General features: G+C 39.5%; 1 protein-coding gene across 1 annotated transcript in view; it reads left to right on the top strand.

The window, feature by feature from the left end:
• NCOR1 (nuclear receptor corepressor 1) overlaps nt 1-23,792 on the top strand; it is a 56,974-nt gene that overhangs the window by 10,268 nt on the left and 22,914 nt on the right. The window contains exons 2-17 of the mRNA XM_082294578.1: nt 2,945-3,122; nt 4,409-4,548; nt 6,038-6,233; nt 7,214-7,396; nt 9,281-9,394; nt 10,700-10,756; nt 11,199-11,251; nt 11,979-12,045; nt 12,440-12,612; nt 14,540-14,630; nt 15,150-15,328; nt 15,795-15,849; nt 16,502-16,603; nt 21,036-21,166; nt 21,653-21,870; nt 23,496-23,558. Of these exons, the coding sequence (XP_082150704.1) occupies nt 3,015-3,122; nt 4,409-4,548; nt 6,038-6,233; nt 7,214-7,396; nt 9,281-9,394; nt 10,700-10,756; nt 11,199-11,251; nt 11,979-12,045; nt 12,440-12,612; nt 14,540-14,630; nt 15,150-15,328; nt 15,795-15,849; nt 16,502-16,603; nt 21,036-21,166; nt 21,653-21,870; nt 23,496-23,558 (1,930 nt within the window). The 5' untranslated portion in view covers nt 2,945-3,014. The remainder of the gene's footprint in view (nt 1-2,944; nt 3,123-4,408; nt 4,549-6,037; nt 6,234-7,213; nt 7,397-9,280; nt 9,395-10,699; nt 10,757-11,198; nt 11,252-11,978; nt 12,046-12,439; nt 12,613-14,539; nt 14,631-15,149; nt 15,329-15,794; nt 15,850-16,501; nt 16,604-21,035; nt 21,167-21,652; nt 21,871-23,495; nt 23,559-23,792) is intronic.

Raw genomic sequence — 23,792 nt, 5'->3', positions numbered from 1 at the left:
CCTTGCAGAGAGGATAAACAAGCTCATGCTGTAGGAGCCTGGGAGATAAGGGGGGTCTGAAGGGCACGTAGAGGGGTCAAATCAGGAGAGTGTGCAGGCATGTGGATGTGTCTGTAACAGGAAAAGGAGGCTTAGAGGAAGGGACTATTGTACTTCAGTGTCATTTTACGTGTTGTACTCCAGGGTTGATTTTATCTTGAAAGAAATGAGATCCCATGCAGGATCCCCATCCTTTAGTTCCCTCCACACCTTGTAATTGCCAATATGTGACCATGTGTTCTCCTCTACTGTTACCCCCTTATCTCTGCTGCTGTTTTGCCAGTTCCCTCAGGGAGGAGGAAGAATGATCCCCCACCACTGATAACTTCATGTTTTCTTTTTTTTCCTCTCTGTGCTTCTCACCTCTCATATTGACCATGAATAGGCTCCTTGTTGCCTTCCTCTGCTGGCAACTTTCATTTGTTTCCCTTTTAAAACAATTTCCATTATGAACATGATCACACTTGCAGCTTTCAGTAGGAAAGTCATCAGATTCAGTGTTTTCCTATCTATTATGTAAAACTTGTGGGTTATGAGGGGGTTTAGGTTGACATTTTTGGATGGATGCAGGATGTTCATTCTTGTACTCCACGCCCTCTCTCTCATCTTTCCATGTCCAGTGCAGAATCTGGAGAGATGGTCAGATGCTCTCACTGCAGTTGGTTGTGAAAGATTTCAAGATGAGCACAAACCTAACACTCTGTCCACTGCAGTTCTTGTGAATGGAGAAATAGCTTTTATAGCATCACAGAAAGTGAGCATGGCTTGAACTTTCAGCACCTGGGTTAATGATCAACTTGTGGGTTTGACTGAATATTGAGAAAAATAAGGAGCAGATGTAACTTGACAGAGAGAACGAGAAAGGACCTTGAATCATGCAGAAGTTGACCTATATTTGTGCGTGATTTTCAAGTGGTTGCTCTCCTGATCCCCTCTGCATTCCCAGATTCTTCAGATCTCTGCACATGAAGCTGCTGAGGGAGCATAGGTTGGGGCATCAGCAATTCATCAAACTAAGATTTGTACTTTCATAACCTTTAAAGTGTTTGAGCATCTTTATACCATGGAGCCAGTTCATTTAATGATGAATGTGCACCAGCCTGTGACAGGAGTAGTTATCACATCAGTAAACATTGGATTGAGCTGACAGCTGTGTGCCATAGCTTTAATTCCTGTGAAAGTCCATGTAAGAAAGGAAAATTAGAGGTTTTCTTTTGGCTGTGGCTGGGGTTTAGGGGTACATTGGGGTGCTCAGGGGTAGCTCTCTGCTCTCACAACGTGTGCAGCTGAACTTGCTGGCTTTCTGACACTGTGCCTTGATTAAATGGAAATCATATGACTCAGACCCATTAGACCATCACATAGTAGGTAAAGCTGTACTCTAATGAATGCAGTGTGAATGATGAAGTATAATAAATGTTAATGGTGAAGCATTCTGTTAGAGCTTGTCAGTTGGATATGAATTATAGGTACTGTAATAGATCTATAGGTACAATAAAGCACACTACCAGTGATCTGTAGTATTGCTTTGAAAGATAAACTGTTGTTTTTTCCTTTGATTTTTCATAGCTGAAAATCAGCTTTAAGAGGTAAGTGTAAATTTGCCTCATTATTCTGGGAGTCCAACACATAAAGCTTTGTTTGATGGAGAGTTAAGGAGGAAAAATCCCCTGACCAGAACAGGAATGATAAAATATGCCAGATACACTTCAAGATCTGCTGAGCTGATTTTGTCTATTGACTGATAATGGAAAATGCAGTTCAGAAGTATAACTTTATAGGTGATGTTTGTGAAAGGATGTGGATTAATGTGCTTTGAAATGTAGCCATTGAGGCAGGGATCAACAGTTACTTCATTTGAAGGTCTGGTATGTCTGCTGGTCTCTGGGCAACAGGTTGAGAATGTGTTCCACATCTGATAGAATTCTGGATTTAATACGTAGGCTCCAAGGATTGCATCTTTTGAGCTATCAGAGAAAACTATTTTCTGTTAAAAATCTATTTATGTCCCAATTTTTTGCTTAGAGCCATAATTCACCCGCTCAAAACACTGATGGGGAAGGAGGGTTTAATCAGTTTATTTGGATCTTCAGCAGCTGGAACCATACCCAGCCTCAGGCATGCTCAGACTTTGATAGGGAACTTGTCTGGATTTCTGCAGTATTTTAAATCTTCCCCTAGTCAGTTTGCAGTTCAGTGTTTGCTCTCCATCTGCAGCTAGAGAATGCAAAGTAGTCATTGATTGTCAACTAAGCAGGATTGTTTTAGGGCTTTGTAGTATATTCAGTTTCTGGCATCCTGTAGGAGCCAAACTATGCTGGCATTTGAAGCTGAGCTGGTTTTCTGCTTTGTGAGTGCCTTTTTTACTGACTACTTGAGTTAAGCTGCTGTTGGATGGTGATGGCATTCAGGGCCTGACTAATGCACTGGGATTTAATGAACTGTAGGTGACACTGAGTGCAGCCCTAAGACTACCTGAATCTGAAAGTCAGCAACAGTTCATGGAATCCAAAACCTTTGTAGAAGAAATGAAAGTGAATTCCTGTTGTGCTAAGAAAATTTACTGTAAATGCAGAGTCCAGCTATAGACTATTATAACCTCTTTAACATTTATTTAAAGTGACCTACTTTTCTTGTCAAATTCTCTTAACCCAACTGGTAACTGGTAAAAGGATGTATTCCGACAATATAATCCTCAAATCTTTGTGTAGACAATGCTGACGCGTCTCATTTTGAGCCCATTTAAGACCCGTTAGCATGTTTCAGACTGAAGTAACCTATTAAATAAATACATCAGGAAAAAGCTTTTACTGGTAATGGTTGTTTTGCTTAGGTGACTATGGCTGTAATGTATTGTGAGTACATCTGGTACTTCAGTGCTTATCAGCGATCTTTTTCCCTTTAGGCGGTTTCCTAGAAACATGATTGCTTGCTGGTCTTGATCTCACAGCTTTGTGGAGACTCCTTCCCTGATAATGTCAAGTTCAGGCTACCCTCCGAACCAAGGAGCTTTCAGCACGGAGCAGAGCCGGTACCCGCCCCACTCTGTGCAGTACACCTTCCCCAGCACCCGCCACCAGCAGGTAAGGGGGACACCCGAGAGCCTTAGCCTTAGCCAGGCTGCAGTTCAGGTGTTTGCTGTGCCAAAAAGGGATTATTTCTGGTTTTTGAACGAGGGTAACACCAGTCATTCATGTTTGGAAACACATCCATGTGCCCCCGCTGGGGAGAGCTGCTGCCAGTCTGCTTAAATAAATACTTGTGGGGTGGCTTCTTCTGTTTTGTTTTGCCCCCCTTGCCCTTTATTAATATAAACGTCCTAGTTTTATCATTGGTTTCTGATGGTTTGAATAAATTCAGCAGGGGTTCTGTTCCTAAACTTCTGTTGCAGTATTGGGCTAGAATCTCTCTAAGATACTTGTCAAAATTCTGTGCAAGGTGGAGAATGTGTAAAAACTTGTGTTACACTGATTTTTTTTTTCTGAAGCAGCCATACCAGTGCTGCCAGCTGAGTTCTGCTGGCCAGAAAGGGAGTAAAGGATTTCTAAGGGTATCGTACTTGCTCATTTCTGCCAAGCATTTATTCTGCCATCCTGTGCTCTGTGGTGTGGTGGGCTGTGGAGGACAAACTGTTGGCTTTACAACAGTTCAGGTTTCCCTCATTTTAATGAAATTCTCCTCCTGCAGCAGATACTTTGGATGTTTTCCTCTACTTCCATGTTAGCAAAAGGAAATTCAAAAATTGAAGCTTTTTGGCTTGCTCTGTGTTTATTTTTAGATAATTTATGAAAACGAAATCTCATGGGTAATGATCTATTACATGTCTTGTAGAGCTTTTCTTCAGTTTAGTGCCAGCTGCATATAATTTTTAAAAGTGAGTGGTTGATGACACAGATATACAAATAAATACTCTTGTACCTCACTTTGATTGTAAATTGTATCAATTGGAAGATGCATCTTGTGTGACTCTTAGTCCTGATTTATAGTGTCTGATATAAAAATGTCTTGAGGTGATAACAAAAGAAATTGCCTCGAGGTTGCTCTCATTTTACCATGTTGCAGTTGGATGTGCAAGACTGATTTTAAAGGATATTTTTTAAAGGCTATTCATCTGCTGCTGACTTATTTGTGTTTTGTTAGAAGTTGTTAATAAATTAGGTGGAACTTCTAGTATAAATATTTAGTCTCTTTCAAGTTTATTGAAATCTCGGAACTGCCATTTGCAAATGTTACTTTTTGAGCTGGAATAAGGCTTCATTGATCTGGTGTCACTCCGTATTTAATAGCTTTGGAAATGATTACGATCACCGAATGCTTTTGGTCCTGTCTCTACCCTTGTTCCTATTAACACAAGAAACGTTTCCCTCAGGAATTTGCTGTTCCCGACTATCGCTCATCTCACCTGGAAGTCAGTCAGGCAACGCAGCTCCTGCAGCAGCAGCAGCAACAGCAGCAGCAGCTCCGGCGCAGGCCCTCCCTGCTCTCCGAGTTCCACCCAGGCTCTGACAGGTGAGGAGGCTGAGCTGGAGGACTGCAAACACCAATCTTGTGCATGCAGCTGCTCTGGGGTTACCTGAGGACACGGAGAGTGGACAGCAGCAGTGAATCAGATGATGGAGTTTGCTTCCAGTTTGCCAGTGTCTTCCTTCCCAGTAAAGGGGTCACCGCATGGGGGATGTTGAGGGATGGTCAGTGTGCATCGTCATTGCTGGTACAAGAAAGTTTTCACACGGTGTCAAGCGTTTATTTGAAGAACATTGAATGTTCTCTGAACATCAAATCTGGAGATTAAAATCCGACTACAGATCAGAATAATATTAACTGGATTGTAGTAAATTAGCAGGAACATGCTTCTGTTTAGGGGAGAGATTAAAATATGGTTTGTGCACTCAATTCTTTAGTGTATTAGTCTGCTGGTGTACAGTCATAAGCAAGTGTTAATGCCTGTAACAACCTCTTCTTTTCTTGCACTCACTGCTTGTAAAAACCTTTTTTTGCCTTGGACTCTTAGTGAATATATCTGCTAGGAGCAACTTTATATGCAGGATTACTGCTGGAGGTTTATTTTGGCTATAACTGACCAATCTGGTTCTGAACAAATACCCATGATGAATGTTATGTAAATACTGGTTTGGCTTAAAATCTCATTAGGATATTCCCAGAAATAACTTGATGATAGTGAAATCTGGGGCTTCCATATTGCCTTCATCTTGTGTCAGCAAAATGTCAGTAAGGCTCTGTTTTAATGCTGAGAATCACAGCAGCTTTTAGAGTTCTCAAAATTGAGTTTATAGCAGTAGTAAATCACACCCCTCCCCACACTGTAAATTTGTAGAAGCTTATTTGGTAGTTCTGGCAAACTGCAGGAAACTGCTGCTGTCATCTCTTCAGTAGCACTTCATAGGAAGATGTTGAAGCACATGAGGGTCTTTTATGGACATCCTGTGCACTGCAGTGTGAAGCAGCAAGTGATAACTGTTGAGCATTTTTCTGAGAAGGAGGAGACTTTAAATGACTCATGGATTGAATCAATGACTGCTTCTGTCATAGAGTAGAATTTTAGCAGAGATCAAATTCCAAACAGACTCGTGGCTCATCTCAAGCGTTCTGTGTATATTTAAAAATTATTTGGCTACAAAATCTAAATAATGGAGCTGTTGTGTCCATCTTCAGTGGAATATAGTACTGTCTTTTTCTCATGGATTTTTGGTGTGTTTATAATTTGAATCAGAGCTTTGATTTGAACAATATCCTTGTAGCACTGCTGAGTTTCTTTAAGGTTGTGTAATGATAGGAGTGCCTTTGAGATTCAAGTTCACTTTCTCTTTTCCAATGGATTTTAACTGTTGTGTTTTTAGAGATCATACTTAAACATATTTATCTGCTTTACTGTTTAGAAGGAGCTTCACCAAATTGCATCTTCTTTAAAATTGAAAAGTGTCAAGGATTTTTCTTGTATCAAAAATGTGTATTTTAATAGTTTATCTCTTCTGTATAGGCCTCAGGAAAGGAGAACTGGATATGAACAGCAGTTTCATCCAGGTCCATCTCAGACAGATCATGATTCACTGGAATCTAAGCGACCACGTCTTGAACAAGTGTCTGATTCTCATTTCCAGCGTGTCAGTGCAGCCACTGTCTTGCCTTTAGTACATCCTCTGCAGGAAGGGCTGAGATCTGCAGATATTAAGAAGGTAAAGCCATTTTCTGTTGCAGTGCTGAAGGTCTAACTTTCTACATTGCAGTGAGCTAATCAATTTTTTTCCGTTAGGTAATTTTTTTGTTTGTTTGGGTTCTTTCTTTAATCCCAAAGATTTACTTTTACACATTATCAGAAGCTGTGATCATGAGTCAGTGTTACTCTCTTACACAGTCTGACTCAAACCCAGTAAATAGACTGGAATTCTGAGTTGCCACTACTCTCTTACATCACTGAAACCTCAGTTGTAAAATGATTATAGCATAGTGCATGAAATATTTCTGCTTTTCAGTTGAAAGTTGCTGGCAAATGCATGCAAGTCCATTTTTTCCTGTAATTAACATTGGTACTGAATAGTCAAAGTATTTCCTTCCACCCCCTATTCCCTTTTAAGCATTTGAAATGAATCTGCTTATTTACATAACACTAATTATACTTGTCACTGTCCCATTTTGACTAAATCTAGGACAATCTAGTTTAGGGTGGGTATTTTCTATTGTAGATATTGAATATTAGAGCTAAATTCAAGAGAACTTCACGTTTATAACCACAGCTAACTCCTGATGTGCTTTATCAAGCTAGTCATGATTATATTTGAGAATATCCTCCTCAGTATAGGTGCAGAGTATTGAGGAGTAGCTCTCAAGTAACCCTTTCTTTAAAAATAGAAGTTACTGTTTACATTTATGAAGATGTATTTTTAAGAGAGAGGCATTTTGGTCTTTGCTTTCAAGGTAAATATTGCAGTGTGGTGGTTTTTTAAAAAGTGAACTTTGAAATTACAGGATCATAAATAGGCTGTCAGTTAATTCTAAAAGATTTAGAGCATTATTAAAACTTTAACTGACTTCTCAACAGAGCTGTAGATAACTGGAAATTGTTTTTAATTCCTGGCTGTTTGGTTTCTGAGCACTCATTCCTGTGTTATGACTGATTTCTCTCTATCCCCCACCCCATCTCCTGTCCCCATGGAAGGACCCAGCTTTTGGAGGAAAGCATGAGGGACCATCTTCTCCAATTTCTGGTCAGCCTTGTGGGGAGGACCAAAATGCTTCACCTTCCAAGCTGTCAAAGGAAGAATTGATCCAGAGCATGGACCGCGTAGATCGCGAAATTGCGAAAGTGGAACAGCAAATCCTGAAACTGAAGAAAAAGCAAGTAAGCATAGCAGACACTGCTCTTGTTTTCTGCCAGTGAAAGAGGTGTGGAAAAACTTCTTTTGGTGGTGGTGAATTTTTTGGTTATATGAACCAGATGAAGAAGTTAAAAAGGAAAGGTTATGTGTATGATTTTATTTTAAATAAGTTGGGCATCACATAGTTTTAAGCATTTTTGAAAGTAGGAGAAAGCCACATAGGAACAGCAGCAGCAGATGGGTTTATATTTGAAACTGCTGTGAAACAAGGGCACTGTGACTGTAATTTCAGCTTCAGAGCTGCCTGCTGGCTGAGGGGAGGATCATCTTTCTTCTTTCGCAGTCTGTGCAAGGGGAGAATCCCTTGCATTCATCTCCAAAACCAGAGCTTGTACAAAAGTCCCTGGATCATCTGCTTTCCCAAGGGCAAGAGATCCTAATATCTGGAGCTAAGGTTAGCCTTGTGGGAAAGTGCAGTAGGAGGGGTGTGAATAAACACTGAGAGCAGAGAAATAAAGGAGGAAATACCTTTTTTTTTTTTTTGTATGGTCGTGGCTATGCTTTGCATCAGAGAACTGCATTTCAGCCACTGGAAGCAAAGGAAATGTTTGCTGGCAGAAGTTGTTACTTTCCCAGTAGCTGTTGTGGCCAAGTAAACCCACCCTTCAGTTGAGGCATCTGTTAGTCATTGACAAAAACAAAGTCCTTGTTTCCTTTTCCTTTTCTGACTTTCAAAGATCCAGATAGAAAAAGTGCCAGCTTTACTTTTTTTTAGTTTAAACTCTGGAGGAAATGAGAGTTACCCTGTAGGATTTGTTAACTTGTAAGTCCAGGATAACAAACGGACAACTCTCAGGAGCTGTGTGTTTTTACGGTCTGGAAACATTTAATTACGTCTGAATTTTAATGACCTGTAAAGTGACCTCCAGCAGAAAACCAAAAGAGGATGTCACTGAGTACCTGTTTGTGTGTTAATGATGCTTATCTCTCTGTGCACCTTTCCACAAAATCAGCAAGTACTGTGCATCTCATCTATGAAGGGTCATTTGTGCACATTTGTGTGTGATTTGACTTAAAAAAACCTACAAAGTTGCTGTCGAAATAATTGAGCTCATGTCTTAGGGTATTCTGCTAAAATTTTAGGGAATTCTTGCACAGCAATGTAGCACATTCTAGCCAGGACTGCAAGGCAGGATGGATCCCTGGTGTCACAAGTTCTTTGCTGTATGTTTGTGGCAAGCATGGGTGAAGGATATTGGAAAAATGAAGATGTCACTGAACCAGATTTATTTGATGTGAAAGTAAATCACAGCAGTGTAGTAGCTAGGAAAGGATTACAGGGTGGGCTGGTTTTGGTTTTGGTATTTTCTTTTTTTTGCCTGTTTGGTATTGTAACAGTCTTGGAACTTTAATGCATGTGGAGTGGTTTATTTTTGCTGTGAAGTACCTTTAGAATGATGTTCTCTGTGGAGTGCTGGAAGGACTTTTGTACCTTTTGAAACCATAAGGCAGCAGTAATGGTGACACTTGAACATCTACAGTACAGGAAGGCAGCTCTGGTTTATTTCCACTGTGAGAAGGCAGCTCTGATGTAACTGTTCTCCTAAATTGTTACTTTTGTTTAAAGTTAAATAATGATAAAGTACAAAGTGACTGTGGCTCTGTCAAGCTGAAATAAGTCTGATTCAAGGCAGGTGAGTCTTGTAAACAGGTAATTTGGATTACCAGTAGTACAAGAAATAGTCTTGCTTTGTTCCTGTGGGCACTAAAACCATTTCATTCATTCCTTGTCAGTGCAAAGCGAAATAAGAGGCAGTGCTGACTGATCAGCTGCGTATTTTATCTCTGGTGACTAATTACTGGTGGGGGGAACATGGATGGCTGATTTTCTTTCTTTGGTCTCTTAGCAACAACTTGAAGAAGAAGCTGCTAAGCCTCCTGAGCCTGAGAGGCCTGTGTCCCCTCCTCCCGTGGAGCAGAAGCACCGCAGCATTGTCCAGATCATTTACGATGAGAATCGGGTGAGTGTCCTCTGCACCTCACCGGGGGGCTCTCACTGACCCGCAGTGCTGACATTCTTTAGGTCTTCATTTACTTCCATGGGGCAAATTTTACTTCTGTTTTACTGATTTGCCCACCCCTCTTTTACTGTTTGTTTGCTTCTCTAAATGAAAGACATTTTTATGACCTTTTTATTCTCGATCACAGGAATCTTCCTTGTATCTTGTAAGCAGTCTGAGCTGTGGGTCTTATCCTTAGAGCCTTGTGCTGAGGTACATGAATTATAGATATATATAAACACACACATACATATCCTTTCAAGTGTGTGATATGAAAAATGCCTCAGAAATTCATCTTGAGTTCCCTGTTCCTCACATGAGCTGACAAACTTGGCTGAAGACTACTTTTAAATGAGCTGAAGGAAAAAAAACTGCATATGTTGTAGAATTTTGTGCCTTCTTTATAAACTCTGACTTCTGGCACTTAAGATTTGGATAAATGAACAGATATTAAGAAGTAATATATTGGTAAATTATGAGCTTGTGTTGTTTAAGTGGTGAGAAAAGTCCAGGAGCTCAGTAATATTGCCAACAGTAATAGCAAAAATGCTTCCTGCCTTTTTTTCCCCATGGTAGTTTGAGATAAGGGAGTCAGATATCTGGGGATTTTGAAAGTATTGTGATCTTCTGTGAGAGCGGTATGTGTTTGTTTAATTTCCCAATTTTATTTTGTACTTTAGAGGAACAGCTAATTTCTATGACAACAGACTATTTTTTTTTTTAATTTGAGGAGGTAAAACCCCTCTGCAAAACAATACTAGGTTTTGTACAGCAGAGCTGTGTCCCAAGCATTCCATGGAAGGAAGGGCCAGGATTATTTCGTGGTCTTCACTTAGTGTGAATGAAGGACCTTTGACAGACTTTGTGTGTTTATGTACACATGGATTCGCACTCCCAGATTTGGCAATTGGAAAATTTTAGTTCCTTTATTCCATTCTTCAAGGCTAATTATACTTCATTTTATTGGACACCTTTCTTCCTCCTTGTAATTATTTGCAGTATTACTTATTACATTTTGGTTTTGAACTGCAGAGGTCAGTTTCTGCTTTTATGCTCTATCAGCTTCCAGACTTGGAGATCAGAGTTGTAACTGCACAATTCAAGTACAGGTTTCTTTATTTGCTGAGGCAACATTGCAGAAGTAGGTTAAGAAGGATCTCACATGGTCAGGCAGGGGTTTAGCAGAGAACACAGAGTTCAGATCCACATTTGACATGAACTTCAGAGGATTTACTCAGACTATATGAAAAAAAATCTTATTTGCAGAAAAAAGCAGAAGAAGCTCACAAGATTTTTGAAGGTCTTGGTCCTAAAGTTGAATTGGTAAGTTGTGGAATTCTGCTTTTCTTCTTTTGTTCTATTTCCTGTGTTGCCAGTTGTTCTAATTCTGTTGTGCTGATCAGCTGCAGTTCTGTGATGATGTATAGAAGAAACGTGTGTTTAAATGCACTGGTGAGTTGGGGCTTGATTGAGTTCATTGGCCACATAAAGTGTGATTTTTAAAAAGATTTGAATCTGTTTGAGAGAACAGGTTGGAGTATGAAGAAATGAAGTACTGTTATATACATAAGTAGTTACAATCTAATTTTAAGTAGTGAAATCTATGCTTTGTGCAGAATATCTTCTAGTCCCTTCAGCTCTGCTGCATCTCAGATTAAGTGCACTGTTGCCAGAATACTAAAATATTGTTAAATGTGTTGCATACACTTTTAGAGTTCCATGCATTGCAAAGTGCTAAGTGTTCCTTTCTCATCCAAAATTGCAGCCACTTTACAACCAACCATCAGACACCAAGGTCTACCATGAAAACATCAAAACGTGAGTGCTTTAATACCCTGTCATTGTCCCATTCAGGGCATCTGGATTTAAACGTTCCCTCACATTTTTCATTGCTGTCATTTCCAAGTAGGATGTGTGAGTTTTAACCGTAATTAAAAGCTTCCTGTCCATGTAACTTTCTGATTTCTTTGTTGTAAAATAGCTCTGCAAGATGTGCATTATATGTGCTGAAGGCAGAGGGAAGCCCTGGCTTTCCATCTTCATTTAAAGATAAAAATAAATAATAAAACTTAAGCTGGCTGTCCTTTAAAAGCTTCTCTTAAAAAAAGTAATTCTTGCTCCACTCCATCAAATAGATTCATATAGAAGTTCCAAAGTACTTATTTCTTGAACAATATATTGGAAAACTTAACTTTAGGGCTGAATTGCCAAGACTTTTCCCCCCTAAAAGCATAATAGCTTAAACCAAATGTTCTCATTTTAGCATATTATCCCTCTTGTGGTAATGGAGAGCACCTGCCTTGAAATGGGAACCTTTTGTGTCTTAATTGCTTATTTCAGCCAGCTTCAAGAATCTCCTCTCTGAAAAAATACAATATTAGGTGATTTAGCTATCTGGACTTCATTGGGAATTTACCCTATTTTTTATCCTGAAACTGTTACTCATAGTGAAACTCTGGCCTCTAGGATTGAGATGAGTTTTGAGTAGTTTTGAAGCGCCTGATTCTTACATAGCTCACTTTTTTCCCCTAATTCTGTTTCCCAGAAACCAGGTGATGAGGAAAAAGCTGATCCTATTCTTTAAAAGAAGGAACCATGCAAGAAAACAACGGGTAAGAGCACCATGATTTTCTAAAAGCAGCATGTGGCTGGTTTCCTGTCTGGACCCTTGTCTTGCATTCCCAAATGTAGTGATTAGAAAAATAAGACCTCAGGCTAACACAAGTGTGGTACCAGAAGGTGGGATAGTTCTAGAAAGCAGTAATGACAATTACCAAATACCACTGGGATGTGTAAAGCAAAGAAATAGTGTATAATATTCAAAATCTACATTTTTATATCCACTTCCTCACTTCCTCTGTGCTGAAAATTTGGTATAAGTTATCTTCATAATGGAGGGGACTAGAGCAGGAAAAATCTGTGCATTCCAGGAGTCTGCCCATGTGACATGTTCTGATCACTTGGTGTATTTTGCTTAGTTCAAGGTTTGCTTTTGGAATTTAACAGGAACAGAAAATCTGTCAACGTTATGATCAGCTGATGGAGGCATGGGAGAAGAAAGTAGACAGGATAGAAAATAATCCACGCAGGAAAGCCAAGGAGAGCAAAACACGGGAGTACTATGAGAAACAATTCCCAGAAATCCGGAAGCAGAGAGAACAGCAGGAAAGATTCCAAAGGTATTACTGGAGATTTGAAATATTCCTGCAAAATATCTCTTCAGTTTTAAGTTTTAAAATTATTTATTATAAAATTGGTTAATTTTAGTGATTAAGTTTTATGCTCATCACCTTCTTGCTTTAAAAAGAATTATACTGTGTCATGAAGTGAAATGTTCTTCCATTTGTTCTCTGTCTTTCCATGGCACTGAGCTCATGTTTCACTTCCCATCCTAAGGATCTCCATGACTTTATCTATCCATTCTCATATGTCCCCTTTCCTGTCCCTCCCCTCCAGCTGTGCCAGTCTCATCCCTTGGTGTCCTCTCAGGTCGCTGTGGTGATGTCCCCATGGTTCCTTTCTCATCTCCCTTTTCAGATCTGCCACCAAACCCCATATTTCCCAAAAGGAACACAGGAAAAGGGCCAATTAGCAAAGGCTGCTTAGGTTGTGGTGTCAGTGAGCCAAGGAGAGTTAAGTTGCTCAATAAGGTGTTTGTAGAGTTCTGAAGACAATTGGAGCATCAGCTTCACATGAGCCTGTTCATTTTGGGTGCACACCCGAATTTATTCTGGTATTTTTCTGTCACTGGGTGTCTGTGTTACTCCTGTGTTTCATGATCCCTGTATTCATTAGCCCCCACACTCCAAAACCATTTGTCTTCTTAATTAACAATTTGACTGATCTTTTGTTGTACTTGCCAGGTAATTTTATTCCAGACGTTTTTGCATTTTAAAATATTCAAGGTGCAACAATTAAGGCCCTATTATTTAATCTATCAGACATTTGTTAGATGGAAACTACAAGGAGTCTTAAAAGGAATGAAGTGCAATTCATTTAAGAGTTCACCTTGCAGTACTGTAGGTAGATAGATAAGATTCAAATTAGAATGAGGTCAAGTTTGATTCAGTGTTGAAATCTGTTTATCTGATGTTCGAAATAATTTCAATACACCTTTGAGAGTTCAAGCCCCATAAAGATTGAATCTCATCTCTTATAACCATCTGCCTACATCACCTTTCTTCATAAAACATGGGGAAAGCAGAGAGTTTGCAATACATTGTGAAGGCTGCAAGATTTTGTGGAATCAGGAAAAGAAGAAAGTAAACTGTTAGAAGGAGAACAGCATTCATACATAAGAAGCTTTCCCTTGAAGAATCTATCATGTCTTTGTAATTGCAAACTACTGGGGACAGGGTCATCTCTTTATGTTATATTTACATTCTCTAATGTAATGGCCTCTTTGTCTATAGCTGTGCTGTAATACTATTGCTATGTAAATACTAAAGGTTTTTTCCTCAGATTTTGTGCAAATGGATTAATTCAGTAAAATCTTTGAGGTATTTTGTCTCTCCATTTAGTAGTGATTTTTACCTCTTAAATGCTTTTTGACCCACATGCTGTGGTGTATTGTTATGATGTTCCTGAGGGTAAAGATCACAAGCTGAAAAATTCTTCCAAATTACAGCTCTCCCCATCAATTCAAAAGTGGAAAAATTTCTTTTGTAAAAGTTTCAGTGCTGTATTAGTAACTTGACCAAATTGATAAAAGGCAAATTTAGTGTGGTTTTCTTAAAAAAATAAAAGGCTCTTTCAAGGTGTATCAGTTGTACTAATTAAGGTGATAATTTCTGTGCCACTGATCAACATTTCTCATGCTCAGCAGAAGCAAATTCATTTATCTGAAGCACCTACTTTGCAGTGGAATTGGTGGTAACACCTTTTTCTGTGCCCTTTCTGCTGAGCTTTGCAAATTCACTGTAAAACCAAGCAGGACATGACAAAGTTTTTGCTCTGATTCTCCTTAAGAACGACTGGTCCTAACTGATTTGAGAGACTGGCAACAGCATTGTAAGGAGTTTTGAAGGTTGTTGTGGTGTGCAAAACCTGCAGATAGAGCTAATTCCCACTTTATCCTTTTTCCCCTCTGTGTTCTCCTCATCCCAGAGTTGGCCAAAGAGGGGCTGGCCTTTCAGCAACGATTGCTAGAAGTGAACATGAGATTTCAGAAATCATCGATGGACTCTCTGAGCAGGAGGTGAGGCTGGTGGCTGTACTTCACTGTAGAAGCACAGCTAATAAATATCCTTTCATTGGCAGTGAAAGGTCTCTTGCAGAGGGTTTGTTTCTTTGATAAGAGAAAGCTCTTCTCTCTTGGAAAGAATCTGTGTTAAGTGTGGCTTGAAGCAAGTCTTACAAATACTTTTCTTTTGAGGGTTTTGCTTTCTAATTGTATCTGCCCTAGATTTTTCTCATGTGGCTGTTCATTGCAGGCTTGCTGCAACCTAGTTTTTTACAGCTGTAACAAACATGTGAAAACTCTTCCTTTTCTCAAGCCCTCCATCATTTTGGTTTTTCAGCAGTTGTGGCGCTGTTTCCTTTAGCTGACTGTAAATGTTCACTGGGATAGTGACAACTTCTGCAAGAGTTAAGACATGTACAAAAACAAGTCCCAAGCTGACTGTGAATGTGGAGCTTTAAGAGTTGTGTAATTCAAGAGCCGTTAACATCAGCAGCAACACTTTGTGTGTTCTTTACTTTTCCTTTTGTTGTGTAGAATAACGAGAAGCAAATGCGGCAGCTCTCTGTCATCCCTCCCATGATGTTCGATGCAGAGCAGAGACGGGTGAAGTTCATTAACATGAACGGGCTGATGGAGGATCCCATGAAAGTTTATAAAGACAGGCAGTTCATGAACGTCTGGACAGACCATGAGAAAGAGATTTTTAAGGAGAAGTAATGGCCTTTCTTTCCTTTTTATTACATTGAAATGACAGTTAATTTCCCAATCATGTAAAGCTAAATCAGGAATGCTGAAGCTTTTGTGCAGTAATGTTTGATAATGTTCTTAGTTGGCTGTAATAAATATTGCAAAAGTTTTAGACTTATTTTTCAACTGAGTATGCTCACATGCATTTAGTCCTTAAATACAAAATTCTCACAGAAGTACCTTAGTTCCTTTAGTTACTTCAGTATAATGAGAAAAGTAGAGATATGATCTCATTTTATCAGATCATAAATTTATCAGTTAATTTTGAGTGCTTAGTTCTAAATTTGCACAGTGTGAAAACTGGGCTTTTTAGACTAATTTCACTCGTGTAAATGAAGGGCTTGCTGATGGAACAGATTGTGTGCAGGATTATTTTGCTTGTTTGATCATGGATAATGTTGTTAAACTGAAATAATTTCTGATTTGTAAAAGGTTTGTCCAGCATCCCAAGAACTTTGGTCTAATTGCTTCCTACTTGGAACGAAAGGTAAGACATTTTTTTATGTAAATAGAGCCTAGGGTGGGATCCCTAACTTTCCAAATGTAGGTCACTTACCCCAGCATCATTTTGTCTTCCTGAAAAAAAAAAAAAATCAAGTCCAAAAAAGTTATCACTGTAACAGAATTTTATAATACTTGATCAGTAACGCAATCAGTGTGTGCCAACAGAAATTATTGCAATGACACAATTGGTAAGGATTAAAGACAATGGCACCTCATTTAGTTTGAATGTTTGCTTGTTGAAGCAGGTAAACTTTAACTATAATAACTATAGGCATAGATAAGAACAGCCTTGGCTCTGCTGAGCTGCTGTGCTGACCCAGAGAAACCTTCCAAGTCAGGGAGATCCTACTGCCAGCTCAGTCTTTGGGATTAATTTTAGTCTTTAGAATTTGATTTGGCAGAATTGATGTAAGAATTAATGGAGAATTAGGATTTGTTAAGACATACAACAGAACCTTGAATGTGTACACTTACTGTAATAAATGGAAGCTTTTTTATTTTAGTCTGTAATAAATGGAAGATTTTTTATTTTAAAACGATTTTGAATCGTTTTAAGTGTTCAGAGAAATTGAAAACTCAAATCTTATCTTTTCAATAGGAGTAAAGCCTACTTTTTCCTGCTTTTTTCACTTTAGAATGTTCCTGACTGTGTATTATATTATTATTTGACCAAGAAAAATGAAAATTATAAAGCCCTTGTGCGAAGGAATTATGGTAAACGCAGAGGAAGAAACCAGGTATGTTGAATTTATTCATCACTTGGGTACTGTTATTTTGTTGCTTCATGCTTACAACTGTTTCATCATCTGAGATAGCAACATGTTACAGGCATAAAGGGGAAAGAATTATTTTTCCTTTGTTGCGTACTTGCCCTTTTAAAATTTAAGTGATCTGATCTCAAGGGTGTTGTTGGTTAGTTTGGTTTTAATTCTGTGTAGTATCTTCTCCCTTTGCACATTCATTATTTGTTTTAATATGACAATTCGTTTTTTTTGAGGACCCACCACAGACATTGAGACTGAATCCATCATTAAATCCTATGTTGGAGCCAAGAGAAATTAGGTTTAGCATGTGACTTGCAGTGGAAAATGTATAATCTGTTCATAATGTCAGTGTTTGTCAAAAAGCAGAAATTAATAGTGGTCTTTATTTGGTGGTCAGGCTCGAAGTCAAACTGGAACTTCAGAGCGAGAAGAAAGAGACCAATTTAATGCATGTGAATAGAAAATTCTGCTGATTCAGGAAGTGTTCCTTTGGAAGTCTTTGGAAAGGAAAAGTACAGCATTTTATGTACCAAAAGCTTATAAATACATGTGCTGGGCTACCAGGATTAATGTGGGTATTGGAAAACAAAATAACCCTGGAACTTTGGGGCTGCACAAATCTGCTCTGCAAAACAGTAAATGCAGTAAATATAAATAAATGCACTGAAATACATAAATACTGGAAGTTTTCTAGGAGTCCCAGTAAATGTATTTTTTTAAATATAAAATTGCTGCAAATGGATTCAACTGTTGAGTGGATCCTGTTCAGTAGAAACAGACATCAGGTTGTGCTTCCATGGTGCTGTTGTACTTAAACCTTTTGAATTATGGGCTGGTGTTCTACAAGAAGAGTCCTGTCATGGGAGGGTACCTTGTCTGTACCCCACAAATGATGGATTGCTTAGGATAAGGTCATTGTCACTGGGCACAGGATTTCCTAGAACTTCTGCTCTGATGGGAGAAATTACTGGAAATAACCTGTATTTTGCCAGGATTTCTGTTAGAATTTCTAAGCTTAATAATGCTTCTTAATAGGAAAGGTTATTGTTGTTGGAGTTGTGATTGGGGAAGGATTGCAATTAAAAGTCTGGATGTGTGACAAATGAAAAGAAGATGGAAATAAACAGGATTGTCCAAATGTGGACAATCACTGTGGACACTGAACAGAGGCAGTGCTGCCATTTGGAGTGACTCTGTTCCTTGTGCCATTATAAAATGAGGTTGGTGTGATCACAGGAAGTGTCCCATGTTGAGGGGTATCTTTGCTAGGTGCTGTTCTAAGGGGTGAGGAGACAGAACTGGCTTAGCTGTAGTGCAGTGGAACTGGAGATTCTAAGATACTTAAGAAGTCATTACTGTATATTTAAATGTCTTTTCCATGTTGTTAAACTTGGGAATATTGGAAGTGGTAGAATTCAAAGTTTGGATGGACTTTTCTGTCCATAAATGGTCGCTTTCCTTGGATAATGTGTATAGACCAGAAAGGTTTTCATTCCAGCCTTAGACACACAGGGGCATGGATTTGCTTGGTGAATTCAGCTCAAGGTGCTCTGCCTGACTTTGTGACTGCTCCTGTGAGTGCTGATTTATATGTAACTGAATACATCAGTTGGAACACTGAAGGTTTGTCCAGCTCAGATTACTTGCTCTTGGAATTGTAGCAGAGTTGTACTTCGTAATTGCTGGTTCTTGATCCACATGAAGTGCTACAGCAGATCCCTAAACTTTGGGCAACTGCTGCCCAGGCTTAATGTGTGCTCTGTTAAGGATGCAAGTAAGTGCCAGGTTTTTCGCTCTGGAGAGGGTTGAGCTGGACTTGCCAACTCAAGGAAATACTCTCAGCACTCTGAAAGGGAAATTTTACCACTTCTGGAAGTTTAAATTCAGAAGTATTGCAGTTAGCATGTTAATAGTAAGGAACTACATGGTGCCAAAAATCATATTTGTATTTATAATTTTATTCATGATTAATTAGCAACATCTATAACAGCTAGTAAAAAAGAACTTGAGAGGGTTGAACTGCCTGGCTTGCCAGAGCTTTTATCTTACAGTTGCAGAAAGCAGCTCACCCCTTCCCCCTCCTGTACCCCAGCTTTGTTTGAAGCTGATATTTTTCATATCTCTCAGTAGCAACTTGAAACTTTCTTGCTGATTGGCAAACACGAGTCATGTAAGATTTATGAGGTGCTCCAGGATGGGCTTAGGCCAATAACAGGTGCTTCAGCTTAAACTCTTAATAGTTCATATATTTTTGTAAATTAGAAGGCAAGCAAGTGGAATATTGCAGCAGAGGAGATATTAATCATGGTAACGACGTTGAAGTCCTTCAGAGAATGCAGTGAGCACAACTTGGCTCATGTTTCAGTGTGGGGGCTTTCACTTGAGAGAAGCTGAGTGCTGGATCAAGGATGTGAAGCGAAGAGATGCAAGGCTAATAAAATTCTGATATGTGTTTGTCCTCAAAAAGGTCTAGAAAGGGCTTTTTATAAAATGCTGCCTAAACTGTTCCAGACTGTCCAGACAGAGGCAACTGAACAAGTGTGTCTTAAACCAAAGCTTGTCAAATGTAGAGCAAGTTTTTAACATAGAATTGAGAGAAAGCCATGGCTGTATGATGCTTTCACTTCCCTATCCCTGGAAGTGTTCAGGACAGGGCTTGGAGCAACCTGTCTGGTGGGAGGTGTCCCTGCCCATGGCAGGGGATTTGGAATTAGATGATCTTTAAGGTCCCTTCAAACCCAAACCATCCTGTGATTCTATGATTCCAGAGAATTCCTTAAATAACTCGTTGACAGAAGGTTTCTTTAAGCAAGGCTTTAAATGAATTTGGTAGCCAGGCAGTGGTGGGTGCTGGCTGTGTCCCTGCAGTGTGTGTGGCTGGGGCCTGTGGCCGGGCAGCAGGTGGGAGGCCAGTGATGTGAGCAGACAGAAATTCGCCGCGTGTGTGTGACGGGGATCACCTCTGGTGACTCCGGGGAGATTAGAAGGTGCTGTGTGAGAGGGGCAGCACTGCTGCAGGCAGCTTAAGTGGCAGAATGACACCATTTCCTGGAATAAACACGTTGCTGGGTCAGGCAGCCTCTGCTAAAGAGTTGTGTGATGTCGCTGCTGGGGTGGGTTTTGTCCTTTTGAGCCGTGCCCTGAGCTCAAGCCCATCCCCTTGTGTGGACAGTAAAAGTTTTAATCAGCACATGAATGTGCAGGAACGTCGCTGACCGAGGCTTCGACTCCTTTAAGGTTTGTGTTTATGCATTGATTATGCAGCTTAAACAGAAAACCAAGTGATGTTGAGTTGGCCAGGTAAGAACAGGATTTTCAACAACTGTTTTCTAAATAGATTAGATATAAAATAATTTTCTTTAAATTATGGGTTTTTAAAATGCAGTTTTAACTCCTTGCTTTTCAGGTCAATCTATCTAGCAAGGTGGAAAAAAATTATATTAGCATGTCTGTGACATCTTGCTTGAAGGAAGTCTGCATAATCAATAATCAGCACTTTAATTGCTAATAATTTGCAGTCAGATGATAGTGGTTAGTGTTTAGGGTTTCTGCTCCAGTTTACAGTATTAAAATGTCAAAACCAAGTCAGTTTTGTGACTATCACCAGCCTCAGTTTTGTTAGTGAAACAGTGACACCTGCTGCTGCACTCATAGGGAGGTTCCTTCCTCTGTGAAGAAGAAAAGCCTGTTTTTGAGGAATTTTTCAGTAGATTGTAAAATCCGAGTTCATGAAGTGCTAGAACAGCAATCTTGTCATTCTCTGTCGTTGTCTTGTAGTTCTCTGTCCTTGTGTTTCCATGAATTGCCAAGTGTACTCTGGGTATCTGTTTGAGACAAGCACAGTGTTTACTGTGCTTGTAAAACTGTCATTTCAGTAGAGAAAAGAGTTGGTTTTTTAATAATTCTTTCTGTAAACCCACTGGAAATTCCAAACCAAATTTTTTTAAGTTATATCTCTTAAATACTAATGGCAGTTTTGAGAAAGCAACTTGGAGTTGGTTGTAACTTTCATGCTACAAAACCTTCTGCTCCCCAGTTGTAAGATCATGTTTCACTATAAAATGCACAAAGTTAAAAAATAGAATTTGAGAGGAGCAACACCCTCACTACGCAGGTCAGGCCTCGCTCAGCACTTTTAAAACATAGCTGCTCATTTTTAGTGGGGCACAGAGCAGCCAATGTGGGATTGTACACAATCCACGCTCATGCTGCAGAAACCTCCTATACTTCCATGGAATTTATAAGGCAGAGGTATTCTATTCTTATGCTGACCACTGTGCAGTGCCTGTAACTTAAAATGTTATCAAGTGGGAAGTAAGGCAGCATCAGTTTTTGTGCTGCTCTGAGGACAAGATGCTGCACCTTTGTGTGATCAAGTTATCATCTAAATCCCATTTCATTTCAGCAACAAATTGCTCGTCCTTCTCAAGAAGAAAAGGTAGAAGAAAAGGTAGAAGAGGAAAAATCAGACAAATCAGAGAAAAAAGAGGAGGAAAAGAAAGATGAGGAGGAGAAGGATGAGAAGGAGGAATCTAAGTAAGTGTATACATACTGAAATGCATTAATTCACCCTAGATTGCAGGTTTTGGCAAAGATCAGAACAGGATTTGCATTAGCCTGCCAGTGAAATCTGGACTGAAAACTATTTCTTTTGTGTATTAAACAATTGTTTTGGACATACAAATTTCTCTGTCTTGCTGAGCTAATCAGACCAGTGGAAAAAGCAATGGGGTTATTTTTTACACATGTAATGATTTCCATATCTTGTTAGTTTGGGCTTTTCTCATATGTTCTAGCACAGTATTCGTATTTTCTTTGAAGTTGACAATATCATGTATCTGTGTTACTCTCTAGCAACTGGAAGTTGTGGGCAATAAGTGAATTCTGTTTCACTAAAGGCATCTTTTGGGTTCATGGAGTTTTGTTTGTGGGGCTTAGGGTTAGGTTGTACATTGATTTTCAGGGATATCTGCTCACAATGGCTCTCTGAATGTGACTGAATTACATTTTACCTACTCCCAGAGAGAATACCAAAGAAAAGGACAAAACTGAAGTTGCACCAGAAGAAACAGAGGAAAGGGAGCAGGCGGCTCCACGGGGCCGAAAAACTGCCAACAGCCAAGGTCGGCGTAAGGGCAGAATCACCAGATCAATGACAAATGAAGCTGCTCAAGCAAATGCTGCTGCAGCTGCAGCCACTGAAGAACCACCACCGCCTCTGCCACCCCCACCAGAACCTTGTGAGTAACATTTACAGGACTCCCAGGGCCCCAGCTGCTTGTAGGCTCCTCACTGACACGGAGCCGTTGCCGGGCGCGCAGTGCACTTCTGTTTTCCTGTTTCATATTCCAGCTTTATTATTTATAATTTTGTGACAGTGTGGAACTGTTAAACTTCACAAGTGTAACTTCATGAATAGTGCACGTGCAATCAGCTGACTGTTAGAATGATGTGAGGGGAGAAAAGGCAGTTCAGCCCTTCTGTGATAACACCTTGTCTCCCTGACCTCTCTGCAGGGTCTGCAGAGATCCAGATGCCTGTGACACAGATTCACTTACAGGCTGCAGCTCACAGAGGATGTTGTTAAATAATTGGCCTGGTATTTGAGTACTTCAGGGAGCTTCATAAGCTGAAATAGATCTTAGCAAGTTGTTGTTGTTTCTGCATTAGATGGCAAGAGGCATTTTTAAAATAAAATGTTACTTTCTTGACTGGTTTGGTTAAAAAAGACGATGCAGTCTCTGAGTGTATTTTGGAAAAGGCTGACCTAATTTGTGGTGGTGCAGAAATACCAGAATATCTTGTGGCTGGTAAATGATTATCCAGGATGGCAGGGCAGGTTGTTTTTTTTCTTGCAGTACTCTGCTGTGGCAAAATTTGTTGCTGCTTGTGCTTCAGCTGGGTAGTTACAGGCAGCTGCTATTCTAGAACTTGTTACAACTCTTTTGTTACTCAGATGTTCTGACTATAAAGGACAGAGTAAGTGGGAACATCAGTTCTTGTATAACTTAAAACAGCAGAGATTCTGAGAAGCATTCTTGCTCCATTGATACAGTGGGGTTTTATAAGCAGTTGGTTTTTTTAAGGCTGAAGCAATAGTGGGTTCTGCTTTTGTTTTCTTTTATTTTTAAACCATTTTTGCAGGGTTTTCTGGAAAATCCAAAATGGCTTTTCAGTGGATCAAATATTTTATAGTGTCCTACTTTTGTGGTTTGGTAATGGAAGCTGTTGCAGGGTCTTTGTTACATGCTGTGTGTAATGGCAGATTTTATGGAAAGGAAATGGAGGCTGGTGCAGCTCAGCGCTGTTCAGAAATTTAAACAGGATGATACAAAATCCAGAGGAGTGAATGAAAAGCACTTTGCACTGAATCATACTTAGTTTCCTGCTTGCTTTCACTTACTGGGGTTTTTTTGTTTTCTTTTCTTTTTGTCCATTTATCCAGTTGGAGACTCAGTTAATGCAGGAACAGTAGATTTCTTGACACCACTAACAGCACTGAACTAGCTTATCACGTGTTGGATTGCTGCTTTTAGTAGCTGATGGTAATTACTGACATTTAAAATAAAATTTTAGTGATAAATACACCTAACTTACTTACAAATGTTCCTTGACAGACAGTTAATCACAGTTTTGTAGGCAGAATAGTTTTGAACAGTTTTCTCTACTGAGAATGTGGTGGTTCCTTCTTTATCTCTGACTTGGTTTAATGGAGATTGACTGCTTCCCTCTGACAAGGGAGCTTTCCCCAGTGACCTGAGCCAGCCAAAATGTAAATAGATTTCTTGACTATGGGATGCATAATTGGTGCCATGATAATGAGTCCTGGTCTTTCCTCTGCTCAGTGTCTTTGTTTCTCTTGCAGCTTCTACCGAGCCTGTGGAGACATCCCGCTGGACAGAAGAAGAAATGGAAGTTGCTAAGAAAGGTAAACCTTGTAAAGCCTTTACTTTGTAAAGTATCCTTTCTGGATACTTGCATTTACAAAACTTCAAGGATTTACTGAATCACTGAATACATTTGCTGTGACTTTCACCAACACTATGCTGAATAATTTGCAAATTGCTATTGGTTTTTTAATGAAAAAAGAGAAAAAGCAAACGTCTTTAAGAGACAAAATGATTTTTGAGACTCATGTTGACTCTTTTCCTATGGGTTACTT

Source organism: Coloeus monedula, assembly GCF_965178545.1.
Source record: "Coloeus monedula genome assembly, chromosome: 20".
Taxonomy (NCBI): domain Eukaryota; kingdom Metazoa; phylum Chordata; class Aves; order Passeriformes; family Corvidae; genus Coloeus; species Coloeus monedula.
This window is presented reverse-complemented; position numbering and strand designations above follow the sequence as displayed.